We start from the raw sequence: 22,657 nt of genomic DNA, 5'->3' as shown, positions 1-22,657 counted from the left end.
TAAAAGGTTCAAACGGGGAAGAAAACTAAAAATGGGGGTATGTGGTTTTTATTGGACAGCAGCAGCATACAGAAATACACAAAATACCAAATCTTTGTTTTTGAAAAAAATAAATAAAACATTTTTAAATGAGGATTTGTTTAAATTCTTGGACTTTTAAAATGTTAAATGTTAAAATCACTCATGTGACAATGTGCAGATGTTTGAGCGACTACATAAAGAGTGCAAGAGAACTCTGAGAGTAATAAAAACAAATAAGAAGTAAGAAGTAAATCTTACCTGTGAAATTTATGCTACAGAGCATGTAGAGAAGCCAGATGAGTGCTCTATTTAGACTGATAAAGTTAAATAAATCTTTCGTCAGTGTTAATCCAAAAAATACCTTATACCTGAAAAAACATCAGATATTTGTAAATATATGTTCTACAGGTTGATTGAGATTTTTACTTAATTGGGAAAGTGTAAGGGTTTGATGAAATATATTGTTTGTTTGGCTAGTTGATTAGACTGTACTTCTCAAATAATAACAGCAGAAGGATAGTCAACATTATTAACTTGTGGTAGTTAATCAGGGAAATTCAATATAAAAAGAACTGATTCCAAGTCTGAGCATTTCTATTATTCCATTTAACATATCACTATGCACTTTTCAACAACACTACTGCTTAAAGTACAGTAATATTGACTATACTGACGTACAGTTATTAACCTATGACTGTAGAAAAGTCATTGTAATGCACCCTAATTAGTATTTGAAGACTGTAGAAAATACATTTGTGAAATTTAAAATTGCAACCATGAGCTAGTTAATTTGCAAATAAATACACTGGTGTGAAAAGGTGTTTTCTTTATGATTTCTTATTTTTTTGCATGTTTGTCACTCTTAAATGTTTCAGATTAACAAACTAATTCAAAACAACACAAGTATACAAAATTAAATTAAGGTTTTTATTATTAAGGGAGAAAAAAAATCCAAATCTACATGGCCCTGTGTGAAAAAATGTTTGCCCCCTAAACCTAAAAACTGGTTGTTCCACCCTTAGCAGCTACAACTGCAATTAAGTAATTTCTGAATTTTCTGCATTGTACATTAATAGTAAGGTCAACAAACAAAGTGAACAAACCAGTATATTTTCAATATTTTAGATTATTCAAAGTAGCTCTTCCTGCTTACATGACATGCTTTGCACATCTTGTCATTTTTAGGGGTAGTCAGCTTAATGGGTTTGTTTTTTTTTTTACCTGGAATGGCTTTCAGTTAACAGCTGTGCTGAACTTGTCCAGAGTTAAATCCTTGAATTTCTTGTCTCTTAAGTATGGTTGGTATACAGTCAATAGCCCTATTTGAGGAAAGAACTAATCAACTAAGTAAAGGAAAATTACTTTAAGAAATGAAGGTCAGTCAATATGAAAAATGTCAAGAACTTTGAAAGCAAATCACAAGTTAACAGCACCAAGAGCAAACTATATGCTTTAAAGAGTATATTGGTTTGTTTAGCACTTTTAACTGCGTGTGTAAATGTGTGAATAAATTAATAAAAACACTGAATGAGAAGGTGTGTACAAACTTTTGACTGGTACTGTAGACTTTTAAATTAAAATCTTCTCTATACTAAATGGGGTATGTTTTTTTTTTTTTTTTCGAATTTAGTCTTAAATGTCAAAATTGAACTGGCAAACCCATATACCCTCTAATATACAGGCACGTTCAAAAGGCCCCCAAACATAGCTACTGATGTTCAAATGTAAATTATTCTACTTAATATATTGGTATATTTTTATTTTAGATAGGAGATAGATTGGGACCATATTGTGTATAGCTAACGAGTTTTAAAGTTTTTGAGTTTTTTTTTTTTTAGAAACCTTGATCACAATGTCTTGATTTGTTTTTAAATGACAATGCATAAATGTTTTATTCTTTTAATCCATTATGGTTATAATTTTATTAGTTACTTAAAATAATGGTACCATAGATTTGCTTCCTTCCAAATTCCAGTTCTTGGCTCCAACAACAGCTCACCAACAGGTCTCTGCACACAGTTCTATTCTATCACTTTTAGTGTTTAAAACCTGTAGAAAAATGGAAAGATATAGCTAGATATAGTTGCTTTTTGCTATTTTAGCAAAATTCTGTCTTCTGTCTTTTGAAATTAATGGAAAATCCTGAATGAGTAATTAGATAGGTTTTTTACTTTGAGTTTTTAGCTGTTTAGCTCGATTTACCCAATTCATTGAGGACTCCCTTTGTTTACTATGGTTTCTTGTGTCTCCTTATAGTGTGGATGATAGTCTGGACCATTTACAATGTGTGAATAAATAAATAAATACACTAAATGAGAAGGTGTACAAACTTTTGTACAAAATTTAATTTTAAATTTTAATTTGAACTTTTAACTCATTTAACTGTGTTAAATATACCATTAAAATTTACAATAAGAGGTTTTCTGAGTTAGTTTAAAGTCACAAACATTTATACACAGTTCTACGTTGTACTAAATGTTTTTACACAGTGGGAATGACGTGCGTGTGTGTTTCTTTTTAAAGTACGTTACCGCTTAACTCAGTTTCCCAGCAATCTCCAGTGTGTGTGTGCTGTGAGGTAAAGTGTGTGTGCGTGCGTCGTTATTGGTGTGTGCGCGTGAGAGTGCGCGCGCTGAGCTGACAGAAGAGCGCTCTGAGCGCGAGGCGGTCAGCGCGCAAACTTCACTCAGCCATGGCGGCCACCGGAGGAGGGAAAATTAGAACAAGGAGATACCATATCGCTTCTAAACCTTATGCCAAAGGCAAACAGGTAACTAGACAGCCTGTCTCCGGTACGGGGGAGCTGTTGTGAGCGTGTTGTGCCGCGCTGCTCCAGCGGGTTCGTAGCTGGCTTCGGGTTTTTTGTTTTGTTTAGTAGAGACGGTTTTTCGCGGCCTAGAGACTCGGCTGCCTGGCGAGGCCTGGGCTTTGAGTTCCGGGCTCGGCGGGGGAATGTTAGATGAGCTTCGGCTTGTTTGTCAGCTCTTTGGGGGGAGCAGTGTGTGGTTTGGTGGGCGGCGGTGTGAAGAGAAGTGTGACGCGGGGTGAAGTGTAGTTTCAGAGAGCGGCTAAATTCCAATAAATAGCCGTTTTACATCGAAATGTGTAGCTAGTTTGAGAACTAGTTAGCTGCTAATGCTAATTAGCCTAGCTAGCTAACTAGCATTAGCCGTTAGTATGAGCGTCACCACAGCGCTAGCTAGTGTGTAACTAAACCGCAGAGTCTGTAGAGAAGAGACTGCCCACTTTAGCGTGTTTTCCGGGTTTGCCAGAGCCCAATGAATGGTTTTACATGGGGAAATCTTAGTTCAGTAAATCGTTAATCGTTTATACTGATTTAATATTCTGAAAAGTACTTGTTTTTCAAAACATAGCGATATTAATCGTTTCAGTAGCGGAGACTAAATCAAAATTATAATCTTTTAAACTCCACACAAGACTTTTTTTTTTACAAGACTGTAATAACTTAGGGTTGCTGAAAAAAAAACTGTTAGGTTTGCTAATTTGTTAACTATTTTTGGGGTGCAGATTAGTCAGAAATTGCGGGGTATTTTTAATGTTCTCCTTTTTGTATATTGAAGAAAAATAGGATATCAACGTTTCTAATCTTCTATTTTTTCATTTTGCCCCCTTTCTTGAACTCAAAGGTCAATAAAAGTTTTATTTTTTGCATCTTGTAACTAAAATCTGATTGTGTTACTCAACATTCTTTTGTTACTAGTTGCAAAAATATAGAGTAAAACGTAAGTTCAGTTAGTTTAGTTTTTCTTTTTTCCTTAAGTGTTGATTGTGTGGAGCAGAAATAGAAGTTTTATTAATAGTCTTAAATGTCAAAATTGAACTGGCAAACCCCATGTCCCCTGCAGTATACAGGGACTTTCAAAATGCACCCAAACATAGCTAATGATGTTTAGATGTAAATTATTCTTACTTAGTTAATAATAATATTACTTAGTATATTTGTATATTTTTATTTTAGAACAAATCTGGACACAGAGAACAGGAGATGGAGTGGGACCATATCGTTTATAGCTAACGAGTTTTAAAGTTTTTGAGTAGTATAAAATATCAGTTTCAATTAGTTCAGTTTAAATTAAAACAAAGTTGTTTTTTTAGAAACCTTGATCACAATGTCTTGTTTTCAAATGACAATGCATACATTGATGTTTCAATCGTTTATACTACTGTGGTTATATTTTATTAGTCAATTAAAATAATGGTAGCATAGCTGTGGTGCCCTCCAATGAATATTAAGTTCTTTGCTCACCAAAAGGTCTCTCTGCACACAGTAGCAGAAATGCTAGCACCTTTAGTGTTTAAAACTTGTACAAATATGAAAAGGTATAGCTTGGTTGTCTTTGATTATTGTTTAAGCAAAATTCTTTCTTACTCTTTTAAATTAATGGAATATCTTGGATCAGTTGTTAAACAATTTTTACTTTGAGTGTTGAGCTGTTTAGCTCCATTTACCCCCATTCATTGAGGACTCCCTCGTGGGCTCCTTCTAGCGGTTTGAAGTAATTTTCTGATCTAGCGGAGGAGATGGGGAGTGGGCATGCTCTGCATAAACTGACTCTCCCTGAACTCACATTTAGGCTAGCTAGCAGTCTAGCTAACTAGCAAGTTTGCGGTTGTGTGACAGCAACTGCAGCTAAAACAATGCCTTCTGTAAGATTAATTAACACGTGTATGGTGGGATAAGACGGTAAGATAGCTGGCTAAAAGTGTGAAGCAGACACATCTCCCTCTGTTTGCCGCTCTGGCGTAGCTGCGTTCCGGCTGGAAGGCGGCCAGGGCCCGCACATGGACCTCAACAGCATTAGCTAGCCAGGCTAGTTAGCTTAGCACTTTGTGTAGTAGTCAACCATGTTGACTCGGGTTTGCTCTCTCCCGCCTTGCACTCTCCCTGTACATCTTTACGGGGCTAGAATGCGTCTGGAAACTAGGCATTGCGTTTTTACAGTAAATACAGAAAATAAAAATGCTGTATGTTTGTGTTACTGCGTGTTTTCCAGTCGTGTTGAGCGTTAGGAGTCTCTAGCTGAACCTCCGTTATCCTCAGAAACGCATGTGGTCTCCTGCCAACATGCGCCACACTGAGATTTAGCCTCTCAACTAGCTAATATAGGTAATTTTACAATGTTTCTTAAACGACTGTGCGTTAAAATCCATTTTCTCACACATCGCCTTTTCTTCAGTTCTGTAGCTACAATCCTCCTGGGACAGTGAAGGTGATTGTGAGTTTAAATTGAGTTGCAGATATAGTCAGTCAACTAGTTAATTGTATAATTAAATAAAAACAAGCATGTTTTAGCTCCTGGAAGTGACTATTTGCACCCAGGTACAAGTAGCGTTTGCAAACATAGGGATGATAATTTCACCCCTTATTTAAAACATTTTAGTGTAATATACCCTAATGACTGGGAACATCTTGTTTGCTCTTAAAATATAGGTAACTACCTATGTAGAGTCTGGGATTTTTACATTAGTGTGGGAGCCATTAAATAAAGATTTATCATATGGGTAAACAAGTTCTTTGATTTTAAAATTGTATTCAAACAAATCGTATATTTAGGTGTAAGTGAGTCAAATATATTTTTGTTGCTAGATTGTGAAAACATAATGCAACTTAAAGAATGTAAAACGTCAATATTAAGCAAAAATGTTCAAAAAAACATTTTTTTTTGTCTTCATATTTACAGCATATACATCTGGCTGTTGATTTTTAAATGGTTAAAATGTCAAAAGGCACAATAAAACTTGGAACAAACTATTTTTACATAGTTTAGATGTGGGTGCAATTAGTACACACTTCTACATATGTCTTGTGGCTTAGTTCTTTTGAGAACAGCCAGCACTATTTACAACAGTCCAAACCTTATTTTTTTGTTTTCTATTGTGTTTGAAGAGCTGTCAGCTCAAACAAATTGGAGGCATTAACTTAGGTGCAGTTGTGACACAGGAATGTTTTAAAATTACGGGGCAGTTTACTAGACAGAGATTAAGCCTGGTCTTTGGCTGGAAATAATTTTAAATGGAGATTTTTCATTATTCTATTTATTCTGCTACTAGGCATAGACACTGGCCAAACATCTTACTGTTGTATATGGACTAAGAGTTGAACACCTAAAACAGAAGTACAGTAGCCAGAAAAATAAATGTCAGACCTAAAATTGTTCTTCTTTTTTTTAGATTAGCGTCTCTACTGTTTTATAGTACATGTATCACTTTGGTCATTTAAATAGGGTAATTTTTTTAATTTATTAAAATGCTTAATAACTGAACGAACGTCTTTTAGTTTTGTATTTGGATTAAAAATTCAGTGTCACTAACAATGGAAGTAGACTAGCTGGCAAAACAAATGTCAGACATGAACCCAGTCCTGTTGTTAAGCTCTGCATCTTTACTGTTAATGTAATAGTCAGCAGTATCTTAATAGTTGAAGCAGTGGTGTCAATGTGAATATTAGGGCTGGCCCGAATAGCGTTTTTTGAGCTCCGGATATTCGGCACTGATTCGAAGCGAATATTCGAATATTCGTTTTTTTAAAAAGAGGTAAAAAAAAAAAAAAAACAAATCACGGCCCCTTTAATCCACTGAAAAATGTTCAATTTGCTCTGACCGACGAGACATATTCACCCCGGATTTTTGTGTTTTCACCCCATATTTTTTCTGTGTTTTTAGCCCAGATTTCTTTGTGTTTTCATCCCGGAATTTCTGCTGCCCTACACCGCGGCTTATCCGCTGCGTAAGCAGGCTAGGAGGCTGCTGCTGCACGGTTTCTCCGCTGCGCAAGCCAGCCCAGTAAATTGCTGTTTGTGTTTTCACACTTAGGCTATTTGCTTAAAAAAACAAACAAAAAAAACGTTTGTTCAGGAAGTATTTTATATTCTTAAACATTGTTGATTATATTAGAGGACAGTCATTGTAAACTGTACTTGGTCTATTTCGGTTAAAGGATTGTGCAGGGCATATTACTGATTTTGTATTTTTGCACTTGGGCTATAAGCTCAATATTAAATATTTCGTTTGTTTAGAAATTATTTTATATTTTTAAACCATGTTAAATTATATTAGAGTAGAGGAAAGTCATTGTTAATGACGTTATTGTACTTGGTCTATTTCGGTTTAAGCATTGTGCAGGGCATAGCCGTATTACTGATTTTGTATTTTTGCACTTGGGCTATAAGCTCAATATTAAATATTTCGTTTGCTTAGAAATTATTTTATATTTTTAAACCATTTTAAATTATATTAGATAAGAGGAAATTCGTTCAGACATCATTTTTGTAGGCCAGGCTTTTGTAACCGATTTAGCCCCTACTGTTGCCACATTACCCCTTACGTTTTATTATATAAATCAGTTTCGAAGAGCCTGCATTTTTTTTATCATGTATAATAGAGGTCTGCGCGAGACTGATTTTTAAACCCACTCTTCCACGCTCCCGCGTTTCTGTCTCGTTACCGCTCCGCAAAAAAATTGCTTCTTTTAATCCCGCGCCCGCCCGCCACATACACATTTCTGCCGCTCCCGCCCCACGTTCCTAATATAAATTAAATAAACTACATTTAATGCTTCAAATTTACTTATATATTTATTAAAACAGCAGCGCTGAATAGTGTGGTCCCGTTGCTTACCCCAGTCCAAACACCATCGGTGTGTGCGTGTGTGTGTCGGTCCATCCTGCGCGTTGAGAGTTTTCTTTAGGTTTTTTTTTTACAATTATTACAGTTTTCTTAACTATTTATTAATTTGCTCCCGCATCGTCTGGATTAAACTCCCGCTCCAGCCAATAACAGTTCAGTTCTGTCCCGCGCGCAAGATATTCTGACGGGACCCGCGAGAACAGAAGTGGTTAGAGTGAGGTGGAACTCTGGAAAGGAGAAAAAAAAACGAATATCCGAATACCAAAATTAAAAACCGAATACCTACTCAACGAACGAATATCCGAATACCCGAATATTCGGGTCCAGCCCTAGTGAATATAGTGGACAGATTCAATAGTTCTCTCCTAAGGCAGTGTTTCCCATCCCTGCTCCTAAAAGCCCAGTGTCCTTTTTAGTGTTTTTGTTGCTCCCAACAATTGTAGCCTTACTGTAACACTTTACATGTACCACCATGGTCATATAAGTGGGGGCTATAGGGCAAGCAGTACTGAAAGTTGTGATGTGTAGTTTTACTGAAAGAATGTGGAAACCAGCTTAGTTTATTTATTTTCTAACGGAAGACTTTTTGCACACTTCAACTTTTGTACCTCCCTAGTGGACAGCTTTATCAAACTTCAGTCTCTCCCAGGGAAAGGAATCTGTATGGAGGTGTCCACCTGTAGTGTACTGAACCCATACCACTTTAAAGTACAGTGTGAATGATGACCTTGTGTCTCCATATGTGTACTGTGTTCAGGAAGTGAATTATATCGCAATGCAGCTTGTGTTGAAGGTTGACTAGTGTGCAGTGCCCTCCAACCGGTCCTTTTTCCTATTCCCAGAGCTATAGTGTTAGTCATTGGTGTTTTTTAGGTACTTGAATGCAGGGGATTTGATGGCTACAGCAGGCAATGCCTCTAATAAATGTGTGTGCTGGGCCCTGCACATCAGAGTGCTGTCATTTGATTGGTTTTATTAATTAACTCAATGTTCAGACAGTCACACCACATGCATAACGTATGTCAGTAGGGATTAGGCTGTCTGTTGTGATGGATTTTGAGGAAGGGAGTTTCACATGTCGGTATGTTCACTGATTGCAATCAGACTAACTAACTGACATTTTATAGTGAAGTAGGTAAGAAAATGTAGAGCATGTGCAGGAGTGATTTCTGCATCTAATGAAACACCTGCACAGAAAGTATACAGGAATACCTAGTTTAATGTCGCAAATAGCTCTGCATCTTCTTACGATTCTTTTCATGTATTCCCTAAAGACCTGTAGTATTGTCAGAGCAGATTTTTCTCTCTTTCCATGCAGTTATACATTCAGTGCACTTTAGGGTTTTGTATTTGTCCTTTTTTTTATTGTGGATAAAACATAACTAACCTTTAATCTATAGACTGCTCTGAACTGTAGAGTGGTGTTCTTTAAACAGCCTGTTTTGTTGGACCTGGTGTACTAAAGAAGTGAACGTATTATGGCAGTAGTACCTGATCATTAAGGAGCCCTGTTCCCTGCGTGATTAAGAACAGGGTTGGTTCTGGGGATCTACCTCCCTCATTGAAGGCCTTGATTACCTGGATCAGGTGCGTGAGGTCATGGGGTACGACAATTCTATAGGCTGGTAGATCTCCAGGATCAAGAGCAAGCACCCCTGACTACACTAAAAGTGTTTATATTGTTTTTAATGCATTTGATCTAGCTTGCGAGTTCAGTAATTTTCTAGTAAAAGAGCGGTTGCATACCTGTTGTGTGCTAATCACCAATTCTATAAGGTACTTGCATTGTACTAATTGTAATTGTACTAACACTCATAAAAACAGTTCTAAACATGCATTGTGGATGTTTCAGTCTACTCAACATTGACACTTTTAGATTACATAGTCGGCCTAGTTGAAATTACTAATTAGTATGCAGTTAAAAAGGAAACCCACTAAAATGGCGGCAGAAATACAGGTTGGGAACCACTACACTAGGACATGTAGATCAGGGACACTAAAATATACATGATCAACTAGGATTAACTAAATAAGTCTGTGAAATGTTCATATTTTATCAGATATTAATGATCCAATGTGTCACGATAATGCATTCTGTGTATCCAACAATATCGGGCAGATATGACATTTCTGATAAGTATGTCATGGAAAATGAGAATTGATGTTTTCCTTTTGTATCAGAGAGCAAAAAAGTGACTTGGGCAATGTAGTTATACTGTTATCAAATATAGCTACAAACAAGTAGATGCTATTAGTAAATCTGTCTGAAATCTGTCTACTATACCTGACCCTGGTGTGCTACTGGAGAACAAAGGGTCTCAAGAGTGTGTGTATAGAGTATGTAGCATGTCTGTCGTGTGGCCCCTTTGACTAGAGAACTGCTGCTCACTCAAATTCTTTCAGTCACAGGCTCATCTAATAGAGTTCGAAGCTAGCGTTCCTGTTCAAATAAAGCAGTTTGTAGGCTGAGGGGAAAACATGAGTTTGCTCAGTTTGGTTAGAATGTTGTCATCAACCTGTAGGTTGTACTGATGACTAGACTCTATAGATAAACAGAAGGCAAGTGAAGCGTGTGGTTATCAGGAAACCCCCGTTAAAAAAAAATGTACTTCTGTTTCTGCCATGTTATGGTTTATAGAGCTTTAAAAAACGCAGGTTAAATAGTTGACTTAGACAGCTTGTAAAATGTAACTGTGACTTAAGCATTTAGGTAACATGTTAATAGGCTTGTTTTGACTCATTTTTTTATTGCTGAGTAGACATGACTTGTTAGTTAGTTTGGCTTCATAGACGTGGATTCCTTCCTAAGACTTCACGAAATGTTAATACTATACTAAACGTTTTTTTTCTCTAAGGTACTTCAGCTTTAATTGTAAAAAAAATAAAATACCAGGTTATATGACATGTTTAAATTACGTTGTTGGTAATTATTTAGTTCTGATCAATGAGTTTTAGCAGTGCAAGTATGGAGGACATTAGTAGAATTTACTTCTGTTCTGTGTGGCCTAAATACACAATTTGGTATAGATTTGCATTTCTTGTATGATTTTATTTTTGTTATATTAAGCCTGTAACACCTTACTTTACCTTACTTTATGAGACAGATTTGATTGGCTATTTATGATACTAACAGCACTTGTAGATGATTAGAATGTAGTTGCCAGTTCTGGTCCTGAAGTACTGCACAGACAAATAAACCCAATCTTTAATAAGTCAGTTAAAATTTCAGGTGTTCTTGAGCATTAAAATCACCAAACTGAGTAGAAATCCGGAACTCCAGGACTGAAATTGCCTACCTCTGGATTAAAGGATTACAAAAGCAGTCATAACGGGTTTTCTGTCTGTATACAGCCAAAGCTCCAGTGCATTTGCCCCCATGTTCTTTCAATTTTATGCTGATTGATTCCTCTTCAAATATTTCAGGACCATTTTTACACACTTGTTCCATTTAATGTACATTGTGTGTATATATATATATATATATATATATATTAATTCATGGAAAAATTATTTGGTGAGTGCATAAGATCTCTGGGCTACAAATCCTTTGGTAGAATTGGTCTGTTGACATAAAATGTAATGCAAACATGGTATATGGGAATATCTGTTAACCCATGGATGAATTTACAGAATTATTACCTTACACAAATTAACATATGGCAGAGCTCTTTGTATTTTTCTATACTTTGATTAATCTATATAATGTAAATGTAGATGTAGAAGTTTTGCACTGTTAACTGGGCTTATTTTATTTTTCAGCAACAGCCAGGTCTAATCAGTCGAGTGACAGACACAGTGAAGAGCATAGTCCCCTCTTGGCTACAGAAGTACTTCAAAAATGGAGAGCTAACCGCAGGTGAGGAGGCCAGAGTAGACGTGGAACAGAACAATGTAGCCCCTCCTCCCAATGGCAACGAAGATCCTGCCCCACTCCAAGATGGACGCAACTCCCCAGAGCCTAGCACCAGTAATGCAGGTAAGAATATTACAGTTGGCTTCTATCGACACACATTACCCAGTGTGAAACTATTTTTTTGCATAAATATTTAGCAATTTTTTTCCTGTATTTCCAGAACCCTCTACAAGCAAAGCATCGCTGAACTTCCAGGATGTTTTGTCACGACCCCCTCTCAACCGCTCCCACCTACAGTTCCCCACCCAGGATGGCTCCCCTTCACTAGGGGTGTCAAACTTTCTCTTCTCGCAGCCCTCCACATCCACAGCCTCCTTCGCGGCAAGCCCATTTGCTGTAGCCTCCAACTTCTCCTTAGTGAAGGAGATCAAGGACTCCAGCTCTCAGCATGAGGACGACAACATTTCCACTACCAGTGGCTTCTCATCAAGGGCGTCTGATAAAGGTAAGACACAGCTGTAGTTTGGTAACATTTGTCTGACAATCCCCACGTTTTTATTCCCCTAGAACCATTGCTCCCAGTTATATTTTGCTCCAAAGAAATCCATAACAGTTCATGACCAGAAATATATGTAGTGTATGCATGAATCTTACACACAATTTTGTTTATGACCAGTATCAAAATGTTCAGCTTCTGTTTGTAGTTTTTTAGCAGCATGCAGAATATCTTCACTAATTCTCAGCATTGATGTAGTCTGGGTGTAATGCTCAAACTAGGTTTAGATAGCACTAAGTATAGGGCTTCCAATATCTTCTTTCAGATGTACCAACCTCAAAGACTGCACCACTACTCTGGTCCCCAGAGACAGATCGCACCCACTCTGGATCGCAGTCAGGACAGACCGGTCTCAAGAAGCCTGCCTTCAACCTATCAGTCTTTGGCACTTCCTCATCAGTAAGTAATACTGTCTTAATTTTTAAGTAATTATTTCCCCTAACATCACCAATGTTATTGGTGATGGGCTGCATCTCTTATGACTGCCAGTCATTTAGAGCAATTTAATTTGTAAAACATTTTTTCTCTGTTAGAGGTGGGCAATATGACAGTTTTGCCATATTCTATTTAGTTTAAGAATGCTTTATATAGCATATAATGGATATCAGTACTTGGATATCCATACTTAACCCTTAAACTACTACGTTTCATTACAAAGAATATACCTGGTCTTGTTTAAACAAATGATTTTTTAACTACAAATCATTGTACTAAGTATTTGCAGTCTTTGTAATTGCCCCACTACATATGCATTTGTATGTGTTAAAATAGTTTTGATTTTTAGCATGATGCCCTTAAGTGTGCTAATATAATTTGTTGAGTGTTTAAAATCAGTATACATATTATTTGAGTTGAGAACAATGCATAGCAGCTGAAACAAGTACTTTTTAAGGCAAACACATTGCGCTGCAGCTTTTGTGTAGCAAATACATAGAGCTTGTGTAATTTTAACCTTGTGGTTACATTAAAATGAACATTGTTTTTCCATTAGGATCTATAACCAAATAAAAAAGGAGGTATAGAAATAACATGCAGTATAGTTTAAGGTCTGTAAAGACTAATTCATATAATAAGCTTTAGGTTTATATGCTGAAAACACACCTAAAGCATTGAACTGTCAAACTAAGCAAGAATCATTAGGTAGAAAGTTAAGGGGCAACCTTTCAGTGTTTGAGGATTTTTCTATCTATTAATATTCTCATATGGTAAAAAAATTAGTTGTACCTAGTTGTATGTCTTTGGTCAGTTGTATGCTGCATACTGTCTCACAACTTTTGCTTCATGTTCCTTTCCTCTTATTCAGTCGGTCATGAACAATTCGGTGCTGAACTCCAGTCAGCTGGGGGACTCTCCTTTCTATCCAGGGAAGACTACCTATGGAGGGGCTGCTGCTGCCAGAAGTGGTCGTGCACGGCCCGGCACCCCTTATCATGCTCCGGTGAGGAGACAGATAAAGGCAAAACCAGCAGGAGCTCAGCCTTGTGGAGTGACAAGTGCTACAGCTAGACGCATCCTCCAGTCCCTGGAGCGCATGTCCAGCCCTCTTGCAGTAAGTACATTGGTTCTGCTTAAATAAATTTCTCCAATATAAAATGTAGGACACATACTTGTGGTGTTGGATGGAGCTGGGTAATATGTAGTACTTCTAATGTTCAAAATAATTTTGTACAAGCTAAAAAAAAATTGCATTTTTGTAATATTGCCCTTGATTTTACCATCTCAACCTAATTCAGTGCAATTTCCTGATTCAGTAACGTACCCCGCACAAAACAGGGTTTAATGTTTTTATTATTAAAATTACTTGCACTGAAGAGTAATGTAAGAGTTTGTAATATCGGTCAGCCCAACTGTAAAGTAAAAATTCTTTTAAAGAAAAAAATGTGTTGCACATAAGTTTTATTTATTTATTTTTTGTGGTTTTAGGATGCGAAAAGAATCCCTTCAACTGTTTCTTCTCCTTTATCAACAGTAAGGAACTTGTTCTTATTCTTTGCTTAAGCCCAGTTCTGTATCTACACTTAAATTGTTAGTCTAAAAGTGCTTTCTTTTCTCTTCATTTAGTCCTTGAATCACAGCGATCTAGATGTTTCAAGTTTTCAGTCAAAGAAGAAAAAGGTATGTACATGTCTGTATTCAGCAGGTTGAAAATTCTTGTGCAGTGGTTAATTTAATCGTTTGTTTGAATTCAAATAAAGTAATATCCCCACAATACATTGGGAAGTATATATGTAATACTGAAGGTGATAAAAGGTGTGTAATATTTTTTTAAATAGTTAATTTCACAAATTGAAGTTTGAAATTAGTAGGAACATTTCATATAAAACAAATCTGTGTTGTTGAATTTTTGTGAGTCTATGGCTTGTTTACCTTCAGAACATCTGTTGTTGTAAGACCTTTATTGTCAAAGCATTATCCAGCTGCTGTAATACTTTCTCTTCCGTTAAACAGGGTGAAAGTTGTCAGGCTTAAGTTGCTGGTTTCAGGCAGCTGTGACAGCTGTTCACTAAACTCCAACAATGAGTCCTTCATTCTCTTGCAGCTTATGGAAGTCCATTTGCGTTTGGAGTTGTTGCCCTGATAGGTCTTTAGTTATTGAGGATTTACTTACTAGCAAAAAAAATAGCACTTTTTGATTTATTGTCTTTGGCTGATCACACATTGGCACGTTAGACTTCAACCAAGGTCTTTCTCAAAACAGGTTAATTCTCTCATCCACAGGTTATAGATAAGTGGATCTTGCAATATGTTTAGTAGTGTGGATATTGTTGTCTGGTTTGCTTATTTTCCTCAATTTTCATGGACTCATGGTTCTCTTTCGTGTTGCAGGTGGAGCCAGCTCTTCCGCCTGTGCAGAAGCTGGTGATACCGGCTGCTGCGTCTGTGGCGAGTAACCGCTCCATGTCTTTCCGCCCTTCGTTAACTCCTGGATCAGTCAGCAGAGTAGTGGACAAAAGCAACAAGGAGACAGTGAGTGCTCTGTTTTTTTTTGTGCAGCTCATTTTTGATTGCCTAGCAGAGAACAGCGATTTGTGAGGTGACCAGAAGGAATGACATAAAAAGCAGTGATTGTTGGCAAAATAATATTCTTAGCTATTAAAATCATAAAATTAAAGTGCATTTACATTGTAAATACAGAAAGCCCTGTTATTGTCTTATTATTTACAAGATATATGAAATGTTGGGTTCAGTAGCTGTGAAAAAGGATGGCTGCCTAATTTTATTTAAAAAAAAAAAGTCTGGCTGTGAAATAATGGATTTTCAGCCCAGTATGAAAGAAATCTGTGATTTAGTTTTTCTCTTTCTTGGTCAGCCATAACAGAAAATCTGATTTTTTTTAAATAAAAAAAGTAATGGGAATCTTATTGTTAATGATGCACATTGTGATTACTTGCATATAATGTTTTTAGTTTATTTTGTTTGCCTGTTAATAAACTGATAATTTGTAGTAGTACAGAAGAAAGTTTTGGCATCAGGTTCCAGATGAACTGTTCAGATTTTAAGATTATACAGCAAATGGAAAAACCTGTTTTCCAGGCGTAAATTGTTGACTGACAACCATTTTTGTTCCCTCTTTAGCCTGTTAGAAGGTCCCCTAAGAGACCAGATGCCCCTGCACCCCCACCAAGGTAAGACCATTTTTTCACAGTCATTGATGGTAAAGGAATCTTACTTGTACGGTTAGTGTAGTGCTCTACCATAAATGGGGGGGAAACAAGCTATATTATTCCACACCGATAGCAGCAGGATATTCAGATTATTAAAGGCACTAAATCATATCTTTATCTCTAGCACAAGCGGCCTGTCGTACCCACTGTCCAGCACGCCTACCACCAGCAACACAGGTGCTGGAGGAGGCAAGATGAAGAGGGAGAGGAGCATTCGTCCTTCATCCAAAAAGACTGATGATGAGGTTCGTGAAAATCTTGGTAGCCTTAATACAAAAAATTATTTGACTGTTACGGAGAGTACCTTAACCGTTTTCTCCTAACAGGTCTCTGAAGCTCCAGATCTGCCTGCCATCTCACTACCTTTAAGTAACTCCCCTCTACCTACCTTCAGCTTCTCCTCTCCTCCCCCTACATCCACTCTCAAACCTAACAATAAACCATCAACCCTCATCCCCAAAGAACCTGCCATCAGCAAGGTATGACTACCTGTCATGAATCAAATTACATTGTTCTGTATACAGTCGTTGTTTAATTCTTACTATGTTTCATACTAAAAATGTTTTATTCTCATCTAAAAACATGATAGTTTTTCTTAAGTAAATTTACGAGAGCTGTGAATGACTACCGCTATGATCTATTTAAGCCTATTTGTTTCCATTATTTTACTCATAAATCATAAATGCTGACTGGTGTATGATTTAGTTTTTAAAAACTTAAATAAAATATTGAGGTGGTTGCTGGGGGGAATAATGTAGGAGGTATAATGTGTAACAGCTTATTTGTTTTTATTTTATTTATTTTATATACCTTAGTTCCAGCTTGTATGTTCTAAAGGTATTTTTGTTTAATACAGCAGGCCCCCACAGTGCCCACAACCCCTGATGCCCCCTTTACGTTTTCCACACCTATCGTCAAGGCAACAGCTGCAAGTCCACCATCTTTTTCTCCATCTGTAAGTCGTCCTTATAATTTTTTTTTTATTATTATTTTTCTCCTGTGTGAAACACTTGCTCAGTTGTAACTCTGATTTCCTACAGACGGGATTTACTTTCAGTGCACCCACTATGAAAACTACACCTTCTGCCTCAAATGGGAAACCGGCTCCAGCAGCAGTTGCAGGTAAATCAGTTGTTGCCTGGTATCTGTTTTGTATAATTTCTTTGGAGCTTGTTCAGATTTTTCTTAATTGGTGTATTTTATTTATTTATTTTTTATTTTTTTAAACAGTAAAACCAGCTGCCCGCGAATGCAAGGAAGAGTTTGAGGGTCCCTTCAAACCTGCCAAAGTCTTGAAGCAGGGCAGTGTTCTAGATATCCTCAAAGGACCAGGTAATACTGGACTAGAATTGGCTGTCTACTCATGTTTGGCTTGCTGTACGGATTTGTCACTACATTTTTTTGAAATTTTTTTAACACTAGATTTTAACTTTGTTTGTTTCATATTCACAGGGTTTGCATCCCCTGCTGCGGGCCCCCCTGTCCCAGAGTTGAGGTCTGCTAGTGAATCCTCATCCTCAGCTGGCAGCAAGTTCAAACCTTCACTGGGAACATGGAATTGTGAGCCCAACAAAGAATCTTCCTCCAAATCGGACAGTAAACCTGCAAAAGCTCCTGCTGCTAGTCTTAATACTTTGTTTGCGCGTCCTCCTGGAACCTGGGACTGTGACACCTGTCTGGTGCAAAACAAACCAGAGGTATTTAAGTGTGTAGCTTGTGACACTGCAAAACCTGGGACAGGAGTAAAACCTACCCTGACTTTGCCACCTGTGTTGGAGACACCCTCCACTGTCAGTGCTTCATCTTCTAGTACTACGACCAGCACTTCTAGCTGTACCACATCTGGACTCCTTGGTTTTGGGGACAAGTTTAAGAAGCCAGAGGGGGCATGGGAGTGTGATGTCTGCATGGTTCAGAACAAAGCACAGGACAGCAAATGTGTAGCTTGCCAGACCGCTAAACCAGGTGAGTCTATAAAATTTAAATTACTTTGTAGTAGAAAACCAACAAATAAACAAAAACACCTCAGGTATTCAGTAATCCTTACCCTCAAATGCTGCATATTTCACATGCACTTTTGCCCTAAATTTCATCTCTAGGCAATGTGTTTGTGCTTTTTACCCAAGCTGTATACTTTTCTGAGATTGTGAATGGGGCTGGGCAGTAATTTAATATTATTGTATATTGCAATTGTATATTGCAATAGAAAAGGTAATTATTCTAATACATATTAATTGTCAAGTTCCTTTTTTTAGGTGTTTGTAGGTACAGATGTTGCAGTTTTTCTGTGTCTTATAGAGTTTGTATTGATATCTGAATTACTTTGCCAAAATTAATATCGCAATATATTGCTTAATTTTAATTGTTAGTCATACAGGCCTCAGTGCACATTTTTCTGTTTTTTGTAAATTTTTGTAGGATAATATAGTGGAATGGTACAAGATGCTGATTTTCTTATCACACATTGGCTGCATAATCTAATTGTCTAGTATTAATATGAACAGGATCTGCATCTGCAGCACCTTCATCACTGGCTCCTGCAGCACCCAAACCAGCAAGTACAGCACCCCTGCTGGGATTTGGAGACAAGTTTAAGAAACCTGAAGGCAGCTGGGACTGTGATGTTTGCTGTGTTCAGAACAAATCTGGTGACCAGCAGTGTGTGGCCTGCCAGTCACCTAAACCAGGTGCAAAAGTAGAATCCAAAGGTAAGGAGTTTTTTAATACATGTACCTCATTTGCAGTGTTGATTTTACACACCAGAACACATCTAAAAAATATGAAGTTCCATTTGCTCTGCAGTTTTATAAAGTGTCTATATTAATATTTTCCTTCCTGTGTTTCAGGTTTTGTGTCATCTTTTGGCACGCAGTCATCTAGTACAGATTCAAGTTCCTCTGCGTTCAAATTCGGTACAGGCTCTTCAAATTCAACCTCTGTTGGACTAAAATTTGGTGGCAGTTTTACAAACTCCTCCAACTCTCTGGACTTCAAAATGGGCAATACCTCAGACTCCAACTCAAGCTCTGGAGGCTTCAAATTTGGAGCTTCTTCTGCAGACAGTACTGGAGGTTTCAAGTTTGGTGGAGCCTCAGACTCCACCTCCACAAGCACAAGTTCTTCAGAGGGATTCAAATTTGGTGGGTCCTCTGATGGCTTTAAATTTGGAGCAACACCTGCATCAACAAATACAGAAAATAAGAATGACTCTACAAATTCTAGCACTGGTTTTAAATTTGGTGGAGGCAGTGGGGTTACTTTTGGCTCTACAGCTGCTAGCACATCAACAACTGTGACTGGAGGCTTTTCTTTTGAACAGCCAAAACCCAAGGATCAACTGGTTAACACTGCAAATAGCAGTTTGGAGTTTGATTCCTCAGCACCCAAAGCCAAGGCTGAGAAAGATGATCCTCCTTTCACAGGAGGTTCAGCTTCCTCCACATCAGCTTCAAGCACCATCCCTGTATTTGGCAAGCCAACAGTGGCCGAACCAAAGACCGCTACACTATCGTTTGGTGAACCAGCTGCCAAAGAACCAGCATTGGCAACCTCCACTTTCACTTTTGGTAAACCAGAGGAGAAGAAAGATGCTGCTCTTCCATCATCTGGATTTGTGTTTAACGCAGCAAAGGAGGCTGACAAACCGGCCCCGTCTTTAGGCTTTTCTTTTAGTAAACCGGAGCCCCCAAAAGAAGTTCCTAAACCTGCATTTACTTTTGGAAAACCTGCTGAGTCAACAGAAGCCCCTAAGCCACCAGCCTTTGGGTTCGGGCAAAGTGCAGCAGGTAAGTAAAAGCACATTTCTCTTTTTTTTTTTTTTTTTTTTGGTTGCTTTTTGCTGAATGCTATTATCACTAATTTTGCACATTCTCTTATTCAGATACGGCTACACCAAAGCCTGCATTTGGCTTCATGGTCAATTCATCAAGCACCCCTGCCTCCTCCAGCCCTGCGCCCAGTATCTTTGGTGCTCAGAGTAGTAGCTCAACACTAGCACCCACCTCTGCTCCAACTAGCACCTTTATGTTTGGGCAGAGCGCTTCTTCTGATGCTCCTCCTGCAAAGGCCTTCATGTTTGGACAACAAGACAGCCAGCCGGCCTCTGCAGCACCTCCTGCTCCTGCTGCTGCTGCAGCCCCTGCTCCTGCCCCTGCTCAGCCCTTCCTCTTTGGCTCGACGGCCAACTCTACTGCCTTCTCTTTTGGAGGGGCAGCGACAGCTACACCAGCATCTGCAGGTTAGTGCTGTACTTATGTTTGAGGACACATTTATATTGCCCAATTGCTTTGTAACATGTTTTTATTACTTTTTTTTTTTCCTCCTATGATCAGCTAATTTCTGCCTCTTTCCCCTTAGCCCCTGCGCCCTCAGCAGCCCCCTCTCCATTTGTGTTTTCGTCTGCCACTGTGTCAACTGGCTTTGGTTCTGGTCAGGCACCTGCTTTTGGGCAAGGTTCATCACAGCCTGCCGCTCCCGCATTCGGATCACCTGCTCCCTCGTTCTCAGCTACAAACTCAGCATCTCCCGCCTTTGGAGCCAAACCCAATGCTGCTCCTAGCTTTGGTCAACAGCCTAATGCAACTCCAGTTTTTGGGTCCTCAGCTCCCTCTGCTGGCCAAGGTAAAAAACTGCATTGTTTAATAGGACCAAATCTTGGAAAACTTAATTTTATTTCATATCTTGAAACAGTAATTTAAAGTAATATGTAAACATGAGAATGACATAAGTTTTTTTGCATCCTCCATTTAAGTGTAAGTATCTCAATACTGAGCAATACTTACAACTGAGCCAGATTCATATCTGGTGTGGGCTTCCTTAAATGTTCTAATTTATAGTGTCATATTTTATAATATATTCTGACTGAGCTAGCTGGTCATGCAAACACTACAGGTTCTTAAAAGAAGCTCAACACGTTGAGGAGGCAGACTATCAAAACGTTTTGGAGCACATTATCAAATGAACCCAAGATCAGGGCAAATGAGTTACATACTTTTTTTTTCCACTGTTGTAACATCTAGGAGGTTTCCAGTTTGGAGGAGCCAGTGCTTTTGGCACACCAAACAGAAACAGTGCTGTTTTTACTTTTGGAGGAGGAGCAGGAAATGCAGCCAATTCTGCACCTTCGCCAGTCATGTCTGCACAGCCTGTGGCAGCTGGTGGAGGTTTCGGCTTTTCGCAGCCCCCAGCCTTTAATATCGGGTAAGAAATAGCACTACCACTTTTAGGAATATATTTTCCTAGTTTTGATGTCACAAAATGAACCTTTTTTATAGTCTGAGCACATGATTTAATGTCTTATCTTTCATTCCAGGTCAACAAAGAGTGTTTCAAGTGCAACACCTGCTACACAGCACACCATCTCCGGCCGCAAGATAAAAACCGCCGTCCGACGTAGGAAATAAAGCTGGAAATTACATCCGCTGTCTCATCTCTGAACAAACACTGAAGTACTTAGTATTGTGAGCATGGCACTCTGATGGCTCTGTTTGCAGGTGGTTTCATTTGCAGTTGATGGTCAGTAGTAGGCTGTGGACCCCTGGTCCACTGACAAAATCTAACCAAGACTCAAAAATGCAAAATAATACAATCAAGCAAAAACCTGACCTTGAAAAGGAAAGGTGTGTTTGTGTGTGTATGTGTACATATATATTTTCAACATCTGCATTCTTGGCAGGATTTGCGCATGACTTTTTTGTAAAGAAAAAAAAACATGCAAAACTTTAGGGAATTGATAAAGTAGGTTTTGCTTGGAGTGATCAGGTAAAAAAGAGGACTCGTTGCTGTATGTTCTGAGGCGAGTGTTTCTATGAACCTGAAGTGTTCGGATATTTTTTCTTTTCCTTTTTTTTCTTTTTTTTGTGCGCAGATTGTGTGTATGTGGTTTCTTTGTACATGCTGAACTGTGCTGGTTGATGTCTTGACATGAGAGGCAAATGAATGTGTTTAAGGAAAGGGCAGGGTGGTGTGGGCCACACCCGTGCGCTGTGGAGACTGATGGGTGAAACAGAAAGTAACCCTGGAGCTCTGCTGCAGAGGTCCTTTGTAAATCTGCATTTCCTTCATCTTCTATGCCCTTTTAGTACTCTTTCTCTCAGTACCTGCTCTCTCCTTCTCCTTTGTTCTGACTTTTCCCAGTCTTATGTTCTGTCTCTTTCTCTCATTCTCTCGTTCTCTCTCGCACTCTCTCTCAATTGGCCTTTGAATATTATTAAAATTGTAAATAGTAACTTTTTTTAATCTGTGAAGTTTTTGTGTGTTAAACCAACTTTCTTTTCGTTCAGAATTTTTGTCTTTTAGAATTTATTATGTAAAGCCCTTAATTCAAAGTTGCCCAAATCCATTTAAAAATGAACCTTAAATGCAAATTGGGGATCCTTTGACATAAAGGTATATTGGCATTTCTGATCCACTTTTGTTTGGACCAAAAGCAGTGTTGTAAAAAGTATTAAGTATATATTTTTCTATTGCTTGTTTAAATGGACTAGGGTGACTTTGGATAATAAGGACGTCTACTTTAATTTTAAAGCCATGATAATTATTACTGGACGAGTGATAAATAAAAACCATGGGTAATTGCCATCAATAAAATTATGAAATTAGACCAGTGTGTTCATTCTTATTTTAAACAAGACACAACATTTTTCCCCTCACAGTGAATACAAGACAATGCAAGATGAAACAGATAAAAAAAGATAGACCTATGCTCAGTACTCCGTTCTGAGGAACACACCCCAAAGTTTGTGAAAGACTTGTTTGGACACTTTTTGCTCATTCCTTCTTTTAAAAGGCATGTATATTTGAAATTATGTGACCGTACTAGCGCTGTGTGGGTTATGATATGTACTACACAAAAAAGTGGGGCTTTAAAGGTAAGCTAAAATTTGCAGAACCAAATACATTAAGAAGCTGTTCCCT

The 22,657-nt window shown here is 38.0% G+C and overlaps 1 protein-coding gene across 4 annotated transcripts; it reads left to right on the top strand.

Annotated features, from left to right (window-relative positions):
- The first annotated feature begins 2,606 nt into the window (after positions 1-2,606).
- On the top strand, positions 2,607-22,343 carry nup153 (nucleoporin 153). Of its 4 annotated transcripts, none has more exons than XM_007245740.4 (21): positions 2,607-2,791; positions 11,428-11,644; positions 11,742-12,026; positions 12,385-12,476; positions 13,381-13,626; positions 14,001-14,045; positions 14,139-14,192; positions 14,904-15,044; positions 15,654-15,703; positions 15,867-15,987; positions 16,069-16,221; positions 16,599-16,697; positions 16,783-16,864; positions 16,973-17,074; positions 17,195-17,707; positions 18,247-18,450; positions 18,589-19,527; positions 19,623-19,979; positions 20,099-20,362; positions 20,761-20,941; positions 21,054-22,343. In XM_007245740.4, exons 1-21 carry the CDS (start codon positions 2,714-2,716, stop codon positions 21,142-21,144), a joined length of 4,314 nt encoding a protein of 1,437 aa, XP_007245802.3. In that variant the 5' UTR covers positions 2,607-2,713; the 3' UTR covers positions 21,145-22,343. The 4 variants fall into 4 exon arrangements, with proteins under 4 accessions (XP_007245802.3, XP_007245801.3, XP_022539045.2 ...); XM_007245739.4 differs by having other exon boundaries at positions 12,343-12,476; positions 16,602-16,697; XM_022683324.2 differs by having other exon boundaries at positions 2,608-2,791; positions 12,343-12,476; positions 16,982-17,074.
- The last annotated feature ends 314 nt before the right edge of the window (positions 22,344-22,657 follow it).

Source organism: Astyanax mexicanus, chromosome 3 (genome assembly GCF_023375975.1).
Source record: "Astyanax mexicanus isolate ESR-SI-001 chromosome 3, AstMex3_surface, whole genome shotgun sequence".
Taxonomy (NCBI): domain Eukaryota; kingdom Metazoa; phylum Chordata; class Actinopteri; order Characiformes; family Acestrorhamphidae; genus Astyanax; species Astyanax mexicanus.
The sequence above is the reverse complement of the archived record's forward strand: the minus strand, read 5'-3'. Positions and strand labels throughout refer to the sequence as shown.